The sequence below is a fragment of the Diorhabda sublineata genome, chromosome 10, assembly GCF_026230105.1.
Source record: "Diorhabda sublineata isolate icDioSubl1.1 chromosome 10, icDioSubl1.1, whole genome shotgun sequence".
Lineage (NCBI taxonomy): Eukaryota > Metazoa > Arthropoda > Insecta > Coleoptera > Chrysomelidae > Diorhabda > Diorhabda sublineata.
This window is the reverse complement of record NC_079483.1, coordinates 8,407,260-8,431,686: the sequence shown is the minus strand read 5'-3', so window position 1 is coordinate 8,431,686 and position 24,427 is coordinate 8,407,260. Positions and strand designations below refer to the sequence as shown.

Below are 24,427 nucleotides of genomic sequence, written 5' to 3'. Positions count from 1 at the left end.
CTAAAACAAAAAATCCATCACAATTCACAATTTCCTATATTTTATAACAGAAATTTACCTTCACCACTTCCGGAATGGCTTCAAACAGTTCTATAAGTTTGGTGAAACCATAATTGGACACTTTACACTGATGGCCGAAATGGTGATGGTAGGCGGGTACGAATTTATTGAAAAACATGGTGTAGTAAGTCGAATGCCTGAGTAAATCAATAACTTCCGAAGCGAACTGTTTGGTTCTCATTATTTCTTCTGCGGTTTGTTCCCTTTTAGGTACGGCTATGACGTACTCCCCATTATCGTTCTGATTAACCACCACAGTGTTTTCGGATACTTCGTGTAGTAGATCTTCGAATGTACATAGACCATATTCGACTGCGTTGAACGGTTTGTTGATTACTTTTTCGTAAGCTGAAGGGAAATCTGTTAGCGTTATCTGTTTGGCTGGTTGTACTTTGAGAACGCGTAGCAAATCCGAGGTGAAACGGCGCATTTGAGCAGAATGGGTTAAGGTTATGGTTCGTCTGGTACCGTCACCTAAAATCTATTGAATACTATGATTATTTTCAAATAAAAGTAACAAGAATGTTCATAACCTCAAAGGAGGATGATTATTTTCAAATAAAAGTAACAATTATGTTTATAACCTCAAAGGAGGTTGGAGAACGGTTTGACAGTAGACAGTGGTGCCAATTTCCAGAAAATAAATGTACTAAAAGTTAATTTTTGCATAATAAATTAATAATATGAATAATGAATTCCAATTATTTAGTAAATCTGTAGAAATATATAAAATAGAGTCAATAATAGATATCATATGAAACAAATTTATAAAAACGATAAACAATAATTGAACTTATAACCTCATATATATGTATAATATATTGTTTTGACAATTGACATGAGTGCCAACTTCCAAAAATTAAATATACCTAAAAGTAGTCATTTTCGCTAGAAAAAAAAATTATTTTTCCTGAAATTTGGAATAAAAAGTTATTTCTACAGTGATTTTTAACCGAAATATGTAAAAATATTTGTTAACGAGCTAACAAGAAAAGCCATAAGAAATAAATTCTTAAAATTGATAGACAATATTTGAATTTATAACCTCAAATATCTGTAGAATAATTGTTTTGACAGTTGACATAAATGCCAACTTCTTGAAATAAAATTTACCAAAAAGTAGCCATTTTTGATGAAAAGAAAAACATTTAATGATATATTGAAGTCAAAACTGATTGTTAACCGAAATATATAATATATAAAACTATTTAAATATATAAAAATATTTGATAACGAGCTAACAACAGAAACAATAAGAAACAAATTCATAAAACTGATAAACTATATTTGAATTTATAACCTCAAATAGCTGCAGAATTAATTATTTTGACAGTTGACAGATATACCAAGTTTCAAAAGCAAAATACACCAAAAATAAATAATTTTGTCGAAAGAAAAAACTATACTTCATTGTATTTTAGAAACACAAATGATTTTTGACTCAAATTTTTGTAAATATTAAAGAAAAACAGTAAGCACGAAAAATAAATGTTACAAAACTATGAACAATATTTAAATTACCAACTTCCAAACGTCTACTTTCGACATTTGACAGCTGTACCAACTTTCAGTAACAAAATAAACCAAAAATAAATAATTTTAGTGAAAGAACAAAAGATTTTTCATCAAAAGATGAACAATATTTATATCGATAACCTCTAAATACCTATTTTGACAGTTGACTGGTGTAGCAACATCCAAAAACAAAATATACCAAAAAAATTTCAATTCAGATTGTCATGGTTAACTTTTAATTTGACAGGTATATGTTAGAGTATAAATAAGATGTTTTGAGGTTAGGGTATTATACTTACTTGTATGATATGCGGTATAGATTCGAAAAGATCCAACAATTTAGTGTAACCGTAATCGGCGACGCGACACTGTCTTCCGAAATGATGGTGATAAGCTGGTATGAATTTACTCATGAGTAATTGACATCTGTCTTGAGTTTTTAACAAATCGATAAGTTCTCGACATAACAAGGTAATATTAGGAGCCAAATGGGGTGAAACCGATTTCAAAACAGCATCTAAAAATCACAAATTATATAATTACTGTTCTTTTGAGAGTAGTTCCAATGCACCAAAATATCATATAACGGTAGTTCCAATGCATAAATATATAGGTAGCTCTAATGTACCAAAATAAGTAATTACATTTGTTCTAATGCTTCAAAATATGAAATAAGGGTAGTTCTAGTGTACCTAAGCATAATGGTAGCTCTCATGTACCAAAATATGCAATAATACTATTTTTAATTTAGCAAAATATGAAATATTAGTTCTAATGTAGCAAAATCTTGGAGTAACGGTAGTTGTCAAGTACCCAAGTATGCATTTACAATAAATCTAATTCAACCAAATTAATAATCATGTTAACGACACAAAATAGGCAATAACAGTAGTTCAAACGTATTAATGAGTCTAGTTTCAAAAATTTTGGTCTAAAAAATCAGTAATTCTAATACGACGAATCGCGCAATTAATTTAGTTCTAATCTAACCAAAGCACTAAAAAACCATACAACGAGAGTAGTTCTAATGTACCAAAGATATTCATTATTATTTAATGAAATCAATTTCAAAAAGTAGTTCAAATGAATTAAAATATAACAGTATAACAAAACGTGCAATTGGAGTAGTTCTAATGTATCAAAAACTTTTTAAAAACATTAAAACCACAAATCAGTAATTTCAATAAATCAAAAACTAAAATAAATATGCAATGATATTAGTTATCATGAACCAAAGACATTAAATATAATTTAATGAAAATATATCTGAAGAAATAGTTCAAATACACTAAAAGATGAGATAACGATGAAATAACAAGATTTGCAAAGACAGTAGTTCTAATGTACCAATAATGTTTTAAAACCGTAAAACTACAAATCAGTAGTTTTAATAGATGAAATAAATATGCAATGACGGTAGTTCTAATGAACCGAAGACATTAAACATTTATTTTATCAACAATATTGGAAAAAGTAGTTCAAATAAACCATATGAGATAACGGTGATGTTAAAATGACAGGATATGCAACGACAGTAGTTCTAATGCATCATAGCCTATTAAAATTATCCATAACCTCAAATAAGTAGTTCAAATGTATCAACGTATGATATAAAAGGGAGTTCCAATGAAATTTGATAACAAATTTTAGATAAAACAACAAAAATTGAATCACCTTCTTCGTTTTCATCATTCTTATTGTCGGCGTATCTAATTATTTTAATGTTTTTATTCGGTCCCACCAATTTAATATCAATATTTGGTATGCAGGTGACTAGGTGTTCGAGTGGTACTCCTCCATCATACACCGGTAGAGGTTCGTGAAATTCTTGTTCGTAACAAGCTTGAAAACTGAAAAATAATTAAAAAACCCATCGAATACCCAACATACGAGTATCTGGAAGACCGAATACGTACCTTAAAAGATGCATAACGTCCATATGTAATTTTAACAATGATAATAATTTGTTGGAGAATAATTTTAGGGGTATTTTCACGTTTGGGGTTTGAATTATACTCAATTCACACCAACCTCTAGTTTGAACGCCATTCGGACAATGTACGGTGCAATATTGAGCAAAAGTCTAAAATCAAACAAGATTTTTTTTCTTCTTCTTCTTCATTAATTAAATCGTTAATTCATATCAAAACTCACCCTAGATAAATGGGGAGGAGGAGAAGTTTTCATTTCTTGATTCAATGAAATGATTCTGGATCCCAACGAATCGGTTATTTTACAAATATCTTTCAGTTTATTCACTTCGGATACTGATACGGTGCAATGATAACGAGATTCCAATAAATTGATAAATTTAAATAGTGGCATGCCTTTGTCGGGTACTTCCTACAACAAAACCCAAAATTAACAAATGGAAAGGTGGAAAATTTCGAAAAAACTATCATTACCATCATTTGAATTCAGGAATACCAAGACAAAAATCATTACTAAAATTACAAATTTTCTGTATTTTCTTCATTTTACCATTCAAAAACTTGTTATATATGTTAATTTGGTGTTAAAATTAGTAGTTAGATCTTGAATAAGTGTAAATGGATGACAATACACCTGGGGAATGATTAAATAACATCTTGAAATAGAAGGTACAACTTTAAACTAACCCGCACGTTAACCGGATCTGAATCCTATTGAAAATCTGTCAAACCAGACTAAAAGAAGGATTAAATATTGTCTAGTTGAGCCATAAAGGGTGACAACTTGCCCCTGTAGGTAATGAAAGATCTTTTTATTATTTAGGAAGCTTCATCAAGGGCTACCAACCAAGTGTGACATCCTCAGGAAAAGAGGTTGGTGGTTTAGTCTGTGAATGTCCCCCAAGGGACCTGTTTCGACGTCTTTTAACCTACAGTGGAGAAGGCATTTACTCCCCTTACCTGGAAACCAGAAGAAAAAAATGTAAAACCTCAAACTAGCCTATACTTTCACGGGAACCAAATCCCATTGAAAATCTGTTGGATTAGCTGGAAAAAAGGATTAAATATTGTCCAGATGATCCAAAAATTGTGATAATTTGCTCTTGACGTCAGTACAAGACTTTTTTAATGGTTAAGGGGCATCTTGGAAGACATACCAATGAAATATGACATCCTCAGGAAAAATTAGTAGATGAAAGTTCCTCTCAAATATCGTTTGGTTCATAATGGAGAAGGAATTAGCTTCCCTGTACCTAAAAACCAGAAGAAAAAAGGTGAGACAACTTCAAACCAGCCTACATTTTCACCGGAACCAAATCCCATTGAAAATCTGTTGGAACAGATGAAAAGAAGGATTAAATATTATCCAGACGATCCAGAAATTGTGATAACTTGCTTTTGAGGTGAGTACAAGATAATTTTATCGATTAAAGGGCTTTTTAGGGGACATTACAACCAAATGTAACATACCCAGAAAAAAGAAGGTTGGTTCGGTTGGAAAAAGTATCCGTTCAATATCTTTTGATCCACAGTAAAGAAGGAATTAACTTCCCTACATACAGTCACCGGAAAAATAGGTTAAACAGCTTCAAACTAGCCTACACCTTTACCGGATCTAAATCCCATCGAAAATTTGTCAACCCTGACAAAAAGAAGGATTAAATTTTATCCACTTGATCCAGAAATGCTTCCAGAACTTGCCCTTGTAGATAATGCAAGATTTTTTATTAATTAGGGGGCTTGTTGAGGGACATACGAACAAGCTATGACATCCTTGGAAGAAAAAAAGTGGTTTAGTCGATAAAAGTCCCCCTTCGAAATATTTTCACCTACAGTGTGGAAGGTATCAGCTTCCCATTATCTAGAGACCAGAAGAAAGAAGGTAAAACGACTTCAAACTAGCCTGCACCTTCCCAGGATTTAAATCCTATTGAAAAGTTCACGATAAGGATAATAAACGGTCGAGATAATCCTTAAAATGTGCTGCAAAACGAGAGAACATAACCAAAGAAAAATCACAATTTTTTTTCACCGCAATACCAACCTGTAGAAGCTCTATAACCATAGCTTTGAGTTCTTCGGGATATGGGGAACTGCTTTGAGCATATGATATGATTATTCTTTTGTGACCCAATTTCTGTCGGTGCAATTGGGAAATCGTAAATTGGGCTTCCCTTTGTCCGTTTACCCTGATATTAGCTATAGGAGTACCATCGTTTTGTACCGTAATGTTCAAGCTTAATATCTAAAAAATTTTAAAAAATAAAAAAAATTAGATTTGAAATATTTCTCACCATAGCGTATTCTTTGAGCATATTTGTTAACGCCCTTTTGAGTTCCTTTGGTTCTATTGTCGGATCCAAATTCGATATGATCAGATCGACCGGTTGATTTGAATGAAAATTTTTTCCATCGGTTTCACTTGAATACCCAGCCTGAAAGTAAAAAATTATACACGGTAGTCAAAAATATTACAAATTCATAGTCCGTTACCTAATTTTCGAAAAAAAAAATCAAATTTAATAAAAACAAATGAAATTACCCTAAATTCATCACTGGTGTATTCGGAGCTGCCGCTACTTTCGTGATTACGCCCCTGCATATTACTAACAGCGTTCAACAGTTGATCTTGAGGCGTATTTCTGCGTTCGTTTGTTTTTTTAGCCCACCATGAGTTGTCGTAACTCATTTCCATTGGATATTCAGACGAAGCACCTCGGATGGGACGGAAGGCGCACGCGTCTACCAACTGCTGAACTTGCTGATTGCTGGTATTCTAAAAAAAATCATTTTTTACTTATAAGAATCAAATTTTGTTTCCCTATGTTTGGTTATGACCAAATCAGGTGTCGCTTAAAAAGTTTTTCTCAAGGATTAAGCAGGAGATTTTGTTCGGGAACAACCTCGACTACCAAATCTCTCAAACTCGGCCTTTGTCTTCATCATTTATTTTTATATGGAAATTCAGTACTACCCTTATACTAATAGCTGAAACTATAAAAAATTCCCAACCCTGTATATACATAATAAATTTTTGTATCTTACAAAACTATTTTATTTAGGTGGAATGATTGGGTACGTTTAAAATTCTAATTTTTTTGGTGGAATAATTAGGTATATTTACAATTCTACACAAAATCGATGTTATTTTAGTGGAATAATTAAAATAATTTTAAAAAAATAATTTTATGTGAAATATGATCAAAAACAAGGATTTTAAAAAAATTAAGTCAAAAACTTAATTTAACTCAGTTATATCCTTAAGAAGTCACTAAATGCTTAGAAAATGAAAGTTGAGGTTATAAATAACGTTATAGATAAATTTCGAATATACAGTACGATTCAATAAATTAATTTAACACTATTTTTCATTTAATATTGTACTACAAATAAAATTTTAATAGAATTTTTTAAAAGTGAGGTTACCTGCGGTTTTTTTATTTCTCTTGAATGTCTCCCATTCATGTAAGAATTTTGACAGTCCGAAGTAAACCCCGGGGGCGGCGGAAGAGAAGCATCATACGATTGATAATGATCGAGATTTCTAATTTTTTGACCTAAAATATTTACGTACAAATGAACTACCACAACTAAAACATGTAATAAAAAATTGAAACAATCAAGAGGAAACGAGCCACGTGAGAAAAATACTGAGTGAAGAATGAAAACAATAGAAAAGAAGAAAAATGTGGAAGAATAATTAAAAAAATAACAAGAAACAACTAAAAAAACAAAAATACCCAAAAAAAATGGATGTACGTATACATCCGTATATAGATAATGGGGTACCATATCCAATACGACCCAAAGGATCTATTGTGCCCCCTTTCTGATGAACCCATTGTTTACAACTGATCTGTTATCCCACTACTTTTAGAAAATCCAGAATGTGGGATAAGGCTGTAACTACCAGAGATCATCATACGGTCCCAGGTGTGGTACTCCGGAGCTCCGTACTGTTTCACACTTCGAAAGAATGGATAGAGATTTCGTCCTCTGTTTAATTAAATCTAAGTCTAGCATCTTAAGGTGTCTACTGAAGCAACAGTACTCCGATAGGACTCCTATTAGTATTCGTAGGTTTGGTTAACACATTCTTCTCTGGTTATAGTTTCCCAGGAGAGTCTCAACCCCTGTAGGTTGTTCCACTAATCGATTTTGTTCCTATCTACCTTCTTTTCCAATGCTTTTTCTATTGTTCTAAACCTGATACCACAGAAGGGTACAGGTTCCATGGAAATTGAGTAGGTCTTACTTTGGGTGGACGTTTAGCTCCACCGATTGATACCAGAGTGTATTCTCAAAGAATCCTCTTAGGTAGATGATTTCGTCGTCTTTATATCCTTGAGAGGATATGAAGAGTTTAGTTAGCCCACATACTTTCATTTCTGCTGATGGATAAACGAAAGTGGGAATGAAAATTATAGAGGAAAAGTAGAAAATGACAAAAAACAGGGTATAAGGGTACTAGAACCCATCAACTAACAACAATAAGTAAAAAAATAAACCAATGGAAAGGTATAAATAAAAATAATAAACAATTATATTGAAACAAATAGATAAAAAAAGTTTCCACATGAAAATATTCCTCACTGGGCATTAGAATTCATAAAACATAATCGAAACCAAACCAAAATGAAACTATTCCTGAAATTGGTTTTGTATAGACAAAATGAAGTACAAAACACTACAAACGATTATTTAGATTTCAACTATCATATAAAATTGTTAAAAATTAGATAACATTAGAGCTTAAATGATCTGAAACCAAATTATTGCCATATACAAACGTTTTGATTGTTTAAAATCATTATTAATTGTTCTTAAACCATCAAAATGTTACAAAAATGTTGTAAATACATAAGAAAAATTAATTTTGGAATTATTTTACGACTTACCTGCAAAATTCCTGATAGCCGGAGAAACTTTTATCTTATTACCAAACACATCCTCCCCCTGAATCCTCCTTTGAGCCCTATATATTAAAAAATAAATCTAACTTCATTTTTTTGTACGACTTTTATATTCGAATAAAAAGTTAATAAAAAAAACTAAACGTACCTATATTCCTTATCATAGGGCTTATAATGTGCCATTATATATATATATATTTTGTAAAAAATAAAAGTAAATTACATCAATTCATTTAAATAAAAATATTTCAGTCATGAGAGAAAATATGTCTTCTCGTAATAAGATAGCGACTAAAATTTTTCGAAAGGTTTTTACAGAACGGACCGCAAAATAGAGAAAAAGTGTAAAAAATGTAAACCTGTCCGAACTACAAAAAAAAACAGATAAACTGTTAAATTTAATTCGACAAACCATAGACGTAACATAAGATTTGTTGTTATGATTTGTTCTAAATAATTCCCATAAATGAAGTTTCTAATAATATACAAATTGAAATCTAGAGGAAAATAAAATTTCTGTTACCATAACCATAAAAATGTTCAGTTTAGTGTAAAGCTCATATGTGACATTGACAAATCGGCCATTTTGCCTGGGTGGTAAACAAACTATTTATACTTAATTTGTTCACGTATGCATCTTGTGTTTTAAATGCGAATTTGATGTTTCGTTTTTCGCATTTTTTTGCTAATATTTCGACAAAATGGATCAAATTGAATATTATCTGACATTAAGTGATAATATAAATCACTTTGCTACGAGATATCGGATGAAAATCGTTTCTAAATAATGCAGTACTTTGAAATATTGATTTGAATTTAATTTTGTCTTTTTTACTTTGTTTTTAATGAAATAATTCACTGTATTCACACCTCGTATATTTGGAAAAAGTACTTTTCTTTTGAATTATATATATAAAATGACGATTCACAGCTTTCTACCTATATATTGTAAATAAAAAATCATAGTTTCAGTTAAAAAGCGTAACAAATCTGGTAAATGAAAGTTGATCAAAAAATTAAATAATTGGTAAGTTATATGACTTTTCTGAAAATATTTCCTATCAAGAAACCCTGAAAACTGTATTTAAATTTGTAATTTACAATTATATATAAAATTATATCATTAACTATTTACAACTGAATTATGTTTTCCGTACTCAAAGATCCTTACCTGTTTCAACAAATTCATATTGAAAGCTGTGATCTAAGCATTTTTTCTAACGTTCGTTAGAGTTCTCCGTAGGTGAAAACGGCAAGATATCGGATAAACAATAAGCTATCTCGATTCACACGCGATGAACAATTCACAGCACAACAATAATGATGCATTTTTGAATAAATTTGCCTGATATTAAGTATTTAAAAATGAAAAACTCGCCATTGTTTACACAAGCAACAAGTATTTGAATAAGATTGTGGGCCACCCTGTAAATATGGCCGAATTGTCAATGATGTCATTTTCGAATGGTAAATTCGAGAAATCAATGCTACCAACGGATTTATATAACGTGAAACGAAATTATAGATGTAAAAAAATTTAACACACATTCAGTAAAAAAAAGAAGAGTATTTAGAAATCAAAATAAAAGGTTAATGGTTTCAGTTTATTCATACCATTACAAACGTTATCAATATTTGAATAATAAAAATGTGAATAAAAGTTATATCAGTGTGCTAATAAGAAAATTTATCACAATAAATATGTTTTTAATTATTGTTATGATCAGTTATAATTACTTAAACGTGCTATAAATTTCTTAGAATAATTTTTGAAAATAATAAAAACCCCTGCCACTGACTAAATTTTCAAATATATTAGCCAAACTACAAACATCAATACCTATTTAAATATTGAAGATAATTTTTTTTGTTAAATGCGATTTAATTTTTACTATCAATAATCAGTTATACTAATTTTATTGTGTTGAAAATAACAGTGTATTTTTCGGGACTAATACAGAAGGTATGATTTCGATTTTCGAATATTTTATTATATTAAAAGATTTTCATTAAATACTTCTCGAAATTTAAATAGTTTTAACCTAAAAATTTGAAGTGACATTCCTCAACAGAGTTACCAACATTATTTCTGTTTAAGACTGTTTTCAAACTAGAAGAAAACTGAATTACACAACTAGAAATCCATAAAAAAGTTACTAAATTAATAACCTCGATTCAAAATATTATTAGTAATCGACTTTCTAAATAAGTTTTAGTAGGAATTGTTTTTACATTAGTCAAAAAAACCGTGAAAGCACAAAAATAAAACTAACACAATTGTTGTGTGTGAAACCGGCTGTTGTCTGACCAAACAGGACTCTACAGAATTGCCAACTAAAATTCATTTCTTCTAGTTTAAAACAGAGTGCAACCATTTTGTATCGATATTAATTTTTAGGACATAGATTAGAAATAATTAGATGCGAATGAACAATCAAGTTGAAAACAATTTTTTAAAATGAAATTAGAAAACGAATGGGATAAACTTATAGAGCTGCAATTTAAATATAAAGAAAATGATGATCTAACTATAAGTAAGAAACATAACCTAGGAAATTTTTTATCAGATAAGGTAAATACAAATTCAATTTATATAGAAAAAAACGTTAAAATTTTTTAATTGCATTCAGACGATTTGTATGTATCAATTTAATAACACTGTCTACTATTACTTAAGTACTTAAATATCACAAATAATTACAATTTTTGAAATTTACGTTGATAAGTTTATAATATGAAAGTTTTTGGTGGAATGATTGGGTATACTGATAATTTTAGCTACAATTGAATGTTTTTTATTGGGGAATGCTTGAATGTATTGAAAATTTCATTATAGAGTCGATGATTTTCATTTTGGTGGAATTATGAGCATTCTTAAAGTTCTAGCTGGAATTGAGTTATTTTTGGTGGAATAATAGGGAATACTGATTGTTTTAGCTACAATTGAATGTTTTTTTATTGGTTGAATGCTTGTACATAATGAAAATTCTATTTTAGACTCAGTGATATTCATTTTGGTGGAGTTATGAGCATTTTGAAAGTTCTAGATCAAATAGAATTATTTTTGATGGAATAATTGAGCATACTAATAGTTGTAGCTGCAATTGAATGTTTTTTATTGGTTGAATGCTTAGATATATTGAAAAAAAAATAAGTAAAATTACCAAACCTGATTGCGTCATCTATATTATTGTACTTGATGACTGCGGTTCCATCTGAAATTTTGATCCTGTGCACTTTCCCACCACAATTATCTGTCACTATACGAAGTCTATTTTTTATTTTCATCACTTCGATGTTCCTAGGAAGATTCGTAACATCTAAATAAAGGGGTTCGTTATATATAGGTGGAAACTGAAATATAAACATTTATCTAAAATAAAAAGAAACGAGATATAACGCGGATGTACCTTCGGTAAGTTAGCCGGCAAATCCTTCATCAATTCTGTGAAAGAATGATGTTCATTAGCGCATAAAATCAAAGCGTCTGCCACGTTTACGTTATGCACTAGAGTCACTCGTATTTTTCTTTTATATCTGAGATCTGAGAGATCAGATGCGAAATTTATATCACTAGAGATTAAAACTACTGCGGACGGTGGAGGATGTAATTCCCCGAAACGCCTTAAAGCCTGTCTCAATTTATCGTCGGCTGCGTTTTTTGATGTAGACGAAACGTGCAACAGCATTATCTGGGCGTCATGAAGTTCCTGTATAACTTGCGAACTTTCTTTCCTAATATCGCAAACCACCACGAATTCCGATTCCCTGTAATTATCTAAAAAAACTTCTCTTATTCTCTTCACCACGGCAGCCGCACTTTTATTTTTAGGTACTTGGCAGTTTTCGATGTCCCAGTATATACCCAACGGTGGTAATCTTTTCGTTTTGAATTTCTGTTTTTTCTTTGTTAGATTGAAACTTCTGTTGAAATATAAACTGTTGGTACTTGATTTTGAACTATCGGAATTCGATGAACAGAACGTGTTATTCGCGCTTTTTGATATCCTCGGCGGTGCAGGAAACTTGAATTTCGGTTTGGTGCCAGAATTATCAGATAAATTATAATTTTTGCTCCAAAAATCTTCACCCGAATCCGGATGTAAATTAGAATAATCCATGTTTAATTTTTACATTCTAACGTGAATTTTTTGAAAAAAATAAAAAAATCAAAGTAGCTACCACGACTACATCCTTTCTGAATATCCACTACATAATAAAACTGATTTCTGATATTGTTTTCATTCGTACATATTTACAGCGTTCGACTAACTACTCTGAGTTTTCGGGATCCACTTTATTTCGATGTCACTCCTCGATTCGCGTTCGTTTATATAAATTTTTGAATAAACTGAGTAAGATATCCAGCCCTGCAGAGGAGCAACTTCAACAAACATTCCTCCTATAAAAAATTTACTTTATCCTACATAAAAATTTTCCAACGAATCTCTTTCTGAGTAAGATATCTTTGCTCCGAATCTTTAAAGAGAGTTCTCAGATTTGTTTTGACTTTTGATGTTTCATTGCTTATCAATTACTGCGTTCGGCTATTTACATCTGGTGATTTTGACTGTTCGGAATCTTCTTTTTTATAAAATATAATATGTCAGTTAATTACTAGTTACTACTCATGTAAAATTCATTGTGGTAAACATCCACTTTTACGAATATATTGTAAAATTGAAAATTCTGTTCTAAATAATAAAAATTTCATTTATTAGCTCCAAATTTGAAATTAATATTCAATAAAATTTTTTATTCGTATTGACAGTATTGACATATGTAAGTAATTGATTAGTAGGTCGTAATGAGACCTTTCAATTTCTTTGTAGTAAATGTCAAATTTTTACAGAAAAACTATAAAAATATAACTTCCCTGCTGCTTACATCACTGTTAAGTCACGAAAAATATGTAAATGAGTAAGTTGTTCAGATGATATATCAGATATTGTTAAATACACGAAATAAAAACTCTAAAGTTGTGGATGGTAATATGATTTACTTTACATTTTAATTTCTATAATTAATACCAGTTATATCTATAAATTCACGCCCACGATTTTGACATTTGTCTATTATAAATGAAAAACTCAAGAAAAAAACCTGATTCTCGGATCTAACATCGCTGTTTAGGTAAGAATTGTCATGTATTTTTAATGAAAATTTCACTATTTTACTATGTAACATATTTATAATGTTATTAAACGTACCGCAATTGTTAAATCATTTTTATATATTTATAACTTGTAAGGTCAATACAAACAATAAAATTATAAGTATTGATGTTAAATTCATTTATTTAGTTTTACAACATAAAACAATATGTTTTTTGCCATTAATCTTCCTTTAGAAGTCTTTTTGAGTTGTACTACTACGTTTTTGCAATTTTCTACCAAACTTGATATATTAGATCCAAATCTAGAGGTTTTCGAGCCATATCACTGCTTCTGACAACTTTAATTATATTATTATTTCTTAAAAAACATTAATTGTATGTCTTAGAACCTTTTCCTATATATCCTAGACTACTTATATAGTCATAAAAATCATTTTTATATGTTAAATTGTTAACAACAAAATAGAAACTTCATTTATATATATATATATATATATATATATATATATTTATATATATATATATATATATATATATATATATATATACATATATATATATACATATAAATATATTGTTTAAGGCAATGGTTGTAGTAAGCAGTAACTGGGTGAAAAATGTTGCTACATACCCGCCTTCAGATGTTATTGACGATGTGGTGATCAACGAAAATATGGCAGCCAAAGCGATCTTGACCTGTCGTCCTAACTCCCATCATTTTCAAGAACGTACCTTGATACTAGATCAGCCCGTTAAAGTGGGTAGATCTATCGCAAGGGCCAAACCCACCGGTACAAACGCCATTTTCGATTGTAAGGTATTATCTAGACACCATGCGCTGCTTTGGTATGAAAATGGCAAATTTTTTCTACAGGTAAGTGATTTTTTCGTTTCATTAATTGATCTTAAGGAGGTTTTGTTCTATTTTTGTATATTTTTGTTTTTGAACGTTTTTTCAGTACATTATGGTTAAGTTCTTAAAGCAGAGTATAAATAGGGCTTTACTGTTCCAGGGTAGTTTGTTTATTAAACAAAAGATAAAAAACAGTTAAAACAATGGATGGAATCGTTCAAATATAGATAGTATGAAAAAACGTTGAAATTGTTATTTGTTTATTATAGATAATAATACAATATATTGACACAATTTTTATCAAACAATGTTTATTTCAAGAAAAAAAGCTCCAGAATTCTTTACAATGAAAGTAGTTCAAATGTATTAAAATATGAGATGATATTACTGTAGATTAATAATAGTAGTTCAAATGCACCCGTGTTTGTGCATGAACTATTTCATATTTCTAGATGTATCCTGTTCTCCAGTTAACCACAGATGGTAGCTATCTACAGTTTAATGACGAATTTGCCTGTCGAGAGACTGACTGGACAAAATATTATCAATATGTGGCTCCCCATTACTGTCTTGGTAGTCAGAGCAACCCTAAGTGCTCAGTGCAAAAAAAATCAAATTATCATCACAATTTTCATAAAACAATGTTTATTTCAAGAAAAAAAGCTTCAGAATTTTTTATAATGTTTTATAATGATGGTAGTTCAAATGTATTAAAATATGAGATGATATTACTTAATAATAATCCTATTTTTCTTTTTAAAAAGTTGTAAAAAAAAACAATTTTAGTAGAATGTAAAGTTTAAATGTGGTATTATGCTTCAATTTAATATATTAGAATAAAAAAATTGGATATAGTTTATGTTATAGCTTAAATTCATTGACCGGATAATATATATTTTTTTTTAATTATAGACTGCAAAATATCTATTTGCAATGAAATCAGTTGGCAGAGTGTCAAATTCCTGCTTCGGAAGCAAAATAAACTCTGTTTACAATTATATATTTTTTCGATATTTATAATTTCGAGCAAACTGTAATTATTTTTAAAATCAATTATTGCTACAGAAATTTATTGGGCTTTACATAAAATTGGCTATAAAAAAATGTAGGTTGTGAAAAAGCAAGTTTTAATTTCTTTTTTATAGGTTTTTGGGATAAGCAAAACATTAACACTAGTAATGATTATATACAGGGTTGAAACATGAATTATACAACTATGAGATACTGGTATTCAAAATTCCTATGTAAATTTAATTTTTTTTCATAACTTTTCACGTTTTTACAATTTCTATGGTAGTTTTTATTTTTGTTTGAGCAAATTATTTGGAAATTGAATACTTTTTAGCGGAAACCACCTTATCTTACACAACTATCTTATTTCCACACAACAGTCTTTATCGAAACGCTTCAAGGTCGTTTATAAGTAAATTTGTTGTTATAATCTGTTTTTTCCACATATGTATTGTTTTTTAAAAGGTTTCTTCACATTTTAAATTCATTTATTCGTTTTTTTTCTTTTACTTCCAATTTTTTTATGCTTTTCTTATAATTTAGATTATTTTATCCATTAATTCTATTAGTAGCAGAAGAAAGGGCAAGTGCAACGTCCAAAGCTGCTTTTACACTATTTATATCTTCCTATTTATTTCGTTTTCTGACCCTCTACTGGATATAAATTTTTTTAAGGATACAAAAAGCAGTAATGGAACTTTTGTAAATAATAGTCGATTGACTCAAGATAACGGCCATCATGAGCTCAGTTCAGGTGATATAGTGCAATTCGGAGTTGACGTTATAGAAAATAATAGAAAAGTCACTCACGGTTGTATTATTGCTACCATAAAATTATATTTGCCTGACGGGAAAGAAGCAAAAGCCAGTCCTATAGCTGATGGAAATACCCACGGTTAGTATAAACTAATAATATTCAAGTAATTACTAACAGTAATTGAATTTAGTATATTTCGGAGTGATTTGGTACCAAAGTTTGTAAAATTGTAATAGAGAGTACAATTTTTGACATACTCACTACGTTTTAACATAAAAATTAAACGATGATAGGGAATCGAAAAAGATTTTGACATCTATTTCAATCACCAAAAATTAAAAGTTATTTGAAAAAAGGTTAGGAATCCTTCGAAAAACTTTCAACTTCATAATGCTGGTAGTTCTAATGAACCAAACTATAAAATAACTAGTCTAACATAACAGTAGTTCAAATATACCAATAACTTACATTATACTCGGTAATTGAACATTGTCAAGAGGCTGCACTGGATAGGAAATTATCAACAAGTGGCTCGCCATGATTATCTTGAGGTCTCAAGGCGAAAAAATAAAAATAATCAACACAATGTTTATTTGAAGAAAAAAAGTGGAAAACAGTAGTTCAAATGTACCGCGAAAAATCACGCGCTTTGTAACGTAACAAAATACTAAATAGGAGTAGTTAAAATGTACCAAAATATATAAATGACATTTAGATAGTAAATGTACTTCAGGTATGGTTCCTCTAGATGATCTTTACCGTTTAAATCAAATAATACAAGAGGCGAATCAACGAGAACAATGTCTAGAGACTAAATTAACCGAATTACAACATGTGGTGGACGAAACGAGAAAATCGGCCGAAGAAAGTTGGCAGGCCTACGTCGGTGAAGAACGTCTTCTATCAAGAGTGTCTGCACTAGAAACGCAATTACAAAGGGCTAGTAAAAATTGGAGCGAAGAAAGATTTAGAGAGGAATTAACAAGGTTGCAGGTAATGGTGGTTTCAAAGATGATTTATTAGATTTTGACTTATTTTTTTTTTATATTCAGGAAGACAACGAAGCTTATCAAATATCCGCTAAAGCTGCTCTGGAAAAACTCCACGCCGATAGGTTACAAGCACTAGCTTTAGCAGTGGAACAAGAAAGGGCTCGAATATCCTCTGAACAGGAAGCTCTAATAGCAAAGGAACAATTTGCTCAAGCTCAAGTCGAATTAGAGGTATTATTGAATAATTTGAATTAAAAAAATTTTTATTGTTTATTTGTAGGAAATAGCGAGGCAATTAGGGGAACAACAATTAGAAGCGAACGAACAACGTACCAAATTGGAACAGTGCATACAAGATCTAGAAACGAAATTAGAAACCGAATCGGCCAAACTATTAGAATTACAATTGAAATTTCAGGAAAAAAATGCCTTAACTTTGTCTGATATACAAAATCTGGGATCTATAGTATCGGAAACTGTGAGTGTATGTTTTAGTATTAATTTAAAATTAAATAATTAACTAAATAAATATTAAATGATATTATTGTTTTCACGTACTACGGAAATATAGAATTTTGTTGTTTGGTATTGAATAATAGTTTTTCGATTATATATTTTTCAAAATTATTATGGTTTATTACAATGTTTACTTTAATATGGTTTTTTCATTAATATCATTTTTTTATTCTATAAAAGAGATTATCAATCGATTTTCAGCAATCGCATATTATTTATAACGACGATATGAAATGCAAAGAAGATATGCTTAGTGAAAATGAAGACAGCGAATCTCTTACAAACCAATCGAACGGCTTAAGTAGTCACATAAATCTAACGGTGAGTTTTTTTGTTATTAATATCATGAAAACTCCATACGTGAATGGGATTTTAACATTTTTAGGTAGGACCTGTAGAAGAAAAGTATGAATCCGAAAAAGTCGAATCGGAACCAAATGCAGATGAGAAAAACTCGAATGATTTAAGAAATGAACAACACGAAGAAGTTAAACGGGTTACGTTTAACATACCGAATGAATCGGCATCTGACCAGGTATATAGTAAGATTTTTTTCGAGTGTATCGATTGGAAAAGTTGAAATAATCGATGTTTTTGCATGTCAATTTTTGAAAATCTTCATTGGACAAATTTTATAGCCATAAAAATCAATTTTACTAGGAAATTATCATCTAAAACATGAATTTCCAATTAACTTTTGAATATAATTTGATTCGATAGCGATTTTGATCATTACAGACGAATAGTTATTTTTTTTAATGTCACAAAAACTTCTGTAGCTCTAATGTACCAATATCAATATATTGATATGCGAAATATTAAATTCCTGTAGTTCCAATGTACCAAAATTTGTCAAAATTGTCATTCTGATTATGACAATATACAATGGCAGTAGTTCTAATGTATGAAACTACGAAATAATGTTAGAAATAGATACAACAACAAAATCAACTCACTAAATTAAAAAATCATAGTAGTTTTCATATAGGTAGTTCAAATGTATCATAATTATACAATAACAGTGCTTATTAATTACTATATGGAATTTATTTAGTTCTAAAGTACCAAAATACAGAATAACAAGCAAATCTAACATACCAAAATATAAATTGGCAGTAGTTCATATGAATCAACAACGGAAAAGGTGCTAGTTTCATTGTACCGACATATATGGGGTAAAATTGAGTATACAACTTCAAATTTCTGTATTTCTAAAACTTTTTTCCACTTTTATTTCTAATATACTAAAATATATAGTGACAGTAGTTCTAATGTACCAAAAATATTTAGGTCTGATAAAATTCATACTCCAAAATCTGTAGATCTAATTAACCCAAATGTTTTCATAAAGAATCGACTTTTAAAATCGGAATAAATCATCATTAAAACATAAAAAAAGGGTCCAAGGAGTGAAAACTTGAAGAAAATTAACCGAAATATCGAAGTACGAAACAACAGTAGTTCTAATGTACCATTAACTATAAAAAAATATATATATTTCCGAAAATTAGTAGTTCAAACAAACCAAAATGAGTAATGACTATTCTAATGTAACTAAATATGCAACTGAAGTAGTTCTAATGTACCAAATTCAACAGGCAAAGTAGTTCTTTCTCTGCGACTGAAAATAAGTAACAAAATGTGCAATAGAAGTAGTTCTAATGTACCAAATTATGCTATTTTTGTACAAAAAAATCCTGATTCCAGAAATTTGAATATGAAATAGTAATTTCGAAATATGAAATAAACAACGATAGTAGTTCTAATGTACCGCTGTCTAAATAAACTATATAACCAAAAATTAGTAGTTCTAATACACTAGATGAGTTTTTCTAAGAACATATACCGAAATATGCAATAATAGTAGTTCAAATATACCTGTACAAAATAATTCGGTTATCTTTTTGTTTTAATACGATTTTGCTGAGGTTAATATTTAATTATTTATTTTTTTAGGACAAAACGGACCCTTCAGATGAATCTGAAGAATCGACCGAAAGGGCGGACACAGTCGATTCGAAAACGCTCAAATATCAATTCCACGCCGCGCAAAACGAACTGAAACGAAAAATCGAAACGTTGGAATCGATAGGAAACACGTACAGGAACAAAATAGTCGAATTAGATAAAGCCCTAAACGAAGAGAAAATCATATCGAAAGATAGGACAGAAGAAAACGAAGTATTAAAACAAGAAGTCGTACTACTCAGACAGAAATGGAAAGAATGTTCCAACGAAAATCAACAATACAGGGTAATACGTTTATTTACCCCCTTAATACTAAAACCTAATTAGTGAATGTCTCTTACCTAACCCAACCTAACCTTTTTTTTTTTTTAAATTTTTTTAGGATAAAATATCCGCCCTCAATTCGGAATTAGAAACCGCTTTAGAAAAATTAAAACAAGCCGCGGAAACGAAAGAGAAAATCGAAAACGTACCGGCCGAACCGAACATATTAAAACCGTTCGTATCATTGGAGCAACTGGCTCAAATAGAAGAAGAACTTGTGTTGCTGAAAGAACGTTACGCTCAAGTTAGCGAAGATAAGATGGCGTTGCGACACGATTTGGCAACGCTGAAGACTCAATACGACGCTATCTGCAACCGTTTCTATAACAAATTTTTCTGGTACGTCGCCCCGCTAGTCGCCATGGTGTTTTACCTTCTAATCAGCGCCATGATATCTTGATTCGCGGCGATAATTTTGTTATTCTTTTATTTTTTCATCGAGTTTCTTTTAAAAATTATTAATGAGACGTAATGAAGCGTCGAACGGCGAAAGTGGGAGAACGTGTACTAAGGAAACTTCAAATTAGACTTTCGCGTTATTTTAATCGTTAGATTTTGATACAACTCGATTTGGAATCGATTTTTCATACTTATCGGTTGATGATAGGGTTTTGTACCAAAAAGTGACTTGGTGGTTTGATTCGTTGTACCATTGGAATTGATTGGTGTTGTTGGTAGATCAAATTAACCTACAAAATTTCGTTTAAACCGATGAAATACCGGAATTAGACCGTTAGTATCCTTTTAATCATCAAAAATTGAGTAAAAATCCTGGTTTGGTTCAAAATTTTTTAGCTGGTGATATTTCGATTTTACTGGTAGATTTCGACGTGCCTGTTTCGATTTTCATTTAATAATGTTTTTTGGGTCGAATTAAAGTTTTGGTCTCATTTGTACCGATTTTTTTCTATTTTCTCCTTTAAATTAAGTCAAAAATTAATGTTTTCCATTATTATCCACTGGAGACTTGTCTTTCCATGTTTGTGATCTGAAACTTTAATCAAAAGTTTCCTCTTATTGACAACAGTAGAATTTTATGACGTCCTTGTTACGATTCCAGAATTATTCTTTTTCTTTTACTCGTCCAGGTGTTCGAATTAGTGATTTTGCTCTTCTTGTACCGATTTCTTCTTCTGTCTTCGGTTCTTCCTCCATAATTATCAACTTAAACTCCTTTTCCATTACAAATTACCGTCACTCAAACAAGTTACCGCTATAAATGAAGAGTTTTCTCCATTTATTCCACTTAAACTCCTTTTCCATTAAAAATTACTGTCAATAAAACACTTTTTTGCTTAAAATGAAGAGTTTTCTCCATAATTATCCGCAAAAACTCCTTTTCCATTAAAAATTATCGTCACTTAAACAATTTAGGGCTGTAAATAAAAAGTTTTCTCGATTATTATCCTCTTAAACTCCTTTTCCATTAAAAATTACTGCCAATAAAACACTTTTTGACTTAAAATAAAGAGTTTTCTCCATAATTATCCATTAAAAACTTTCCTAGTATTGATTATTGTCCATAACTGTAATAAAATTAATTTTACGAATTTTGTGGTGAAATAATAGTGAAAAGTTATCCTAAACTTTCTATTCTAACATTTGGGGAGCTTCCTGTTAAGTACAACACTCTGTAGAATTCACTTTATAACGTTAATATGTAAAAACCGAGGTAAAGTATTGATTTCAACGATTCTTCCGTTTTTTGTTTTGTCATTTGTCATTGTGAATCACTTCAATGTGTTACTCTCGACTTTTATTTACTATATTTTCTCATATTTACAAGTTAAGTACTGTTTCCAAAGTTTCTATTATCATTTGTGATTGTGAATCGAATTAATACGCATTAGATCAATCGAACCGATTTTAATATCGATTTCGTTCACTTTAGTGTATTACTCTTGACTTTTATTTACTCTATTTTCTTATATATCAAAAGAGAGATTCACGAACATGCGTACAAGATTAGATTAACAATCGATTTTTTTTTCGATGACACGTTCCCCTACTTACTGCCAAAAAGAATCGATGTTGATGACACTAATACCTAAATAAATGTGTTCAACTAGTGAAAAATTTAAATAACTCAATATCGATATAAATCGATTATTTCGATGCTATCCGATATCACGGTGATCGTTAAATATTTATTCATATCTCATTGTATTGACGACGTCAAAGTATCGATTGCAATTTTTCGATTTCGTCGATAAGCGAATGAAAATCTCTTGTGGTGCAATCGCGAAATATAAAAATATTTTTTCGACATTTTTCTACGTGTTGAAAATGTTGAAGTGGCTTAAGATTGCAGTGATGCGACTGATAATTTGTTTCGATGATATTACAATTTGGGATATTTTGTTTTTGTTCTTTGAAATCCGTTTAAAAAAATATGTAGAACTGTTTATTAATTGGAAATCGAAAAGAAGAAAATGGCGTGTTTTAGTCATTTATAATTCGATAAAAAAAATGGTCTACTAATTGATATGTTTTCTTCTTTTTTAAATCAATAATGAAAATGGTCTACTAATGGTATCGTCGTCTTCTTTTTTTAATCTTCGCTTAACATACAGAAGTTTTTTTGATTTTTTCATTTTATATCATATGTGATGTAAATAATATGGTTATTAAGTCAAGTGACGTTGTCTTCTTGTTTTTAATCTTCTGTCGGTTTTTTAAGAGGTTCTTCGTTTATGGACTGAGGTGACCTTTTCTTCTTTTTTTAATCTTCATATTGACAAACAGGGAAGTTTCAGCTCGATATAATGGCGATTTTTTTTTTCATTTTCTACTTAATGTAGTGAAAAGTTTGTTTATGAAGTCAGTCGACGTCGTCTTCTTTTTTTTTAATTTTTTTAGTTTTATAAAAGATTCTTTGTTTATGAACTGAGGTGACGTTTTCTTCTTTTTTTATTGTTCGTTGCGACATACGGGACGTTGTTTGTTTTATGTTCAGTTCAACTCGCGAGATTTTGGTACATTTGAACTACTATAACAATAGACAATATTCCTAAAACGTTTTAGTTCGATAAAATGACGATTTTTTTGTCATTTTCTACCTAATTTGGTGAAAAGTTTGTTTATGAAGTCAGTCGACGTCGTCTTCTTCTTTTTTTAATTTCCTGTTGGTTATATACAAGGTTATTTGTTTATAAAGTAAGGCGACGCCATCTTATTTTTTCATCTTCTGTTTATAAGATCAAGTGACGTCGTCTTCTTATTTTTTAATTTTCTTATTGGTATATGAGACATTCTTCGTTTTATATTAATTTTAATTCGCGAGGTTCTAGTACATTTGAACTACTGTAAGAAAGCGCAATATTTTTAAAAGTTTTTATTCCATAAAATGATGAATTTGGTCATTTTACCACCATAAAGGTTATATGAATTCCTGTTTCTTAAACTCCAGTTTGTTTTATCAATTTAGATGAACTCTTCTTCTTTTTTAATCTTCTCTTTGTTATATAGAACGTCCTTCGTTTGTCTTAAATTTAGTTTAATTCGTCAGGTTTTGATACATTTGAACTACTATAACAGTGAGTGCTATTCTTAAAAATTGTGCCTGTTTTATTTCAAGAAAATTCAGTCATTTTCCACTAAATTTGGTGAAAATATTTTGTTAATCAAATCAGATGACGTCGTTTTCTTCTTTTTTTCTTCAATCTTTCATTGTCTGTTTGAAATTTTTTTTCACGTTCAAAATGGCCATTTTGGTACATTTGAACTACTTTACTATTCAACAGTTATTGAGGAATAATTTAAAAACGAATGAACTAATTGAAGAACAAATTCACTATTTCTTTATTCTTCTAAACAAAATTTACATTTCGATTGCCATATTAATATTAAAGCGGCTGTAGATTTAGTATACGAAAATCCATACACTAGAGCTTCTATTGGATATATATCACATATATTTACGGTTAACTGGTGTACGAATAAAAAAAATCAATAATTTATTTTTTTTACTCAAAATTATGTGCCATAATATAATTTGTGTTAGTTCATGTATAAATCGAAAGGATTTTAATATTGGATACAAAACGGTTGCCAATTGGACCATTTTATCATCGAATCTATTCAAAAACGTTTTTTCGATCTTATTTTTTTCGAAATTTTCAAAAAATATATCAGAAATATAATTAATTGTATCTAATTCAGTTACAATGGGTAATATATCATTTGATTACTATTTTTCACCTCTATAAGAAATTAATTTTGTTCAAAAATCTTTTACCTGCCCTTCTGTATGGATTTTTATAAAAAAATAACTAGAACTAACCAAAATTGTTGATGTATCAGATTGTTTAAATCTTCAGTTGGTTTAGTAATTAATAATATTTGTTATGTTGTATTTTACGTTAAAGTGTATAGTTTCAATAATATATTATTTTATTTGTTTATAGCCGAAAGTGTACATATTGTAATGATAAGGTATTTAAAAAAGGTTAAAATAAAAAAATCATTTTAA

General features: G+C 29.8%; 2 protein-coding genes across 3 annotated transcripts in view; one reads left to right on the top strand and one right to left on the bottom strand.

Annotated features, from left to right (window-relative positions):
* Positions 1-12,688, bottom strand: part of LOC130449422 (meiosis regulator and mRNA stability factor 1) — a 20,718-nt gene extending 8,030 nt beyond the window's left edge. The window contains exons 1-12 of the mRNA XM_056787228.1: positions 11,830-12,688; positions 11,589-11,773; positions 8,405-8,481; positions 6,933-7,063; positions 6,049-6,282; positions 5,801-5,941; positions 5,551-5,751; positions 3,730-3,918; positions 3,492-3,658; positions 3,250-3,425; positions 1,875-2,092; positions 59-541 (exon numbers count right to left, since the gene is read on the bottom strand). Of these exons, the coding sequence (XP_056643206.1) occupies positions 59-541; positions 1,875-2,092; positions 3,250-3,425; positions 3,492-3,658; positions 3,730-3,918; positions 5,551-5,751; positions 5,801-5,941; positions 6,049-6,282; positions 6,933-7,063; positions 8,405-8,481; positions 11,589-11,773; positions 11,830-12,540 (2,913 nt within the window). The 5' untranslated portion in view covers positions 12,541-12,688. The remainder of the gene's footprint in view (positions 1-58; positions 542-1,874; positions 2,093-3,249; positions 3,426-3,491; positions 3,659-3,729; positions 3,919-5,550; positions 5,752-5,800; positions 5,942-6,048; positions 6,283-6,932; positions 7,064-8,404; positions 8,482-11,588; positions 11,774-11,829) is intronic.
* On the top strand, positions 10,258-24,427 carry LOC130449423 (sarcolemmal membrane-associated protein). Of its 2 annotated transcripts, XM_056787230.1 has the most exons (11): positions 10,258-10,382; positions 10,818-10,991; positions 14,119-14,409; positions 16,075-16,294; positions 16,890-17,149; positions 17,209-17,379; positions 17,429-17,626; positions 17,866-17,985; positions 18,050-18,199; positions 19,621-19,917; positions 20,015-24,427. In XM_056787230.1, the coding sequence occupies exons 2-11, from the start codon at positions 10,878-10,880 to the stop codon at positions 20,354-20,356; spliced, it is 2,163 nt and encodes a 720-aa protein (XP_056643208.1). In that variant the 5' UTR covers positions 10,258-10,382; positions 10,818-10,877; the 3' UTR covers positions 20,357-24,427. The 2 variants fall into 2 exon arrangements, with proteins under 2 accessions (XP_056643208.1, XP_056643207.1); XM_056787229.1 differs by lacking the exon at positions 10,258-10,382 and having other exon boundaries at positions 10,613-10,991.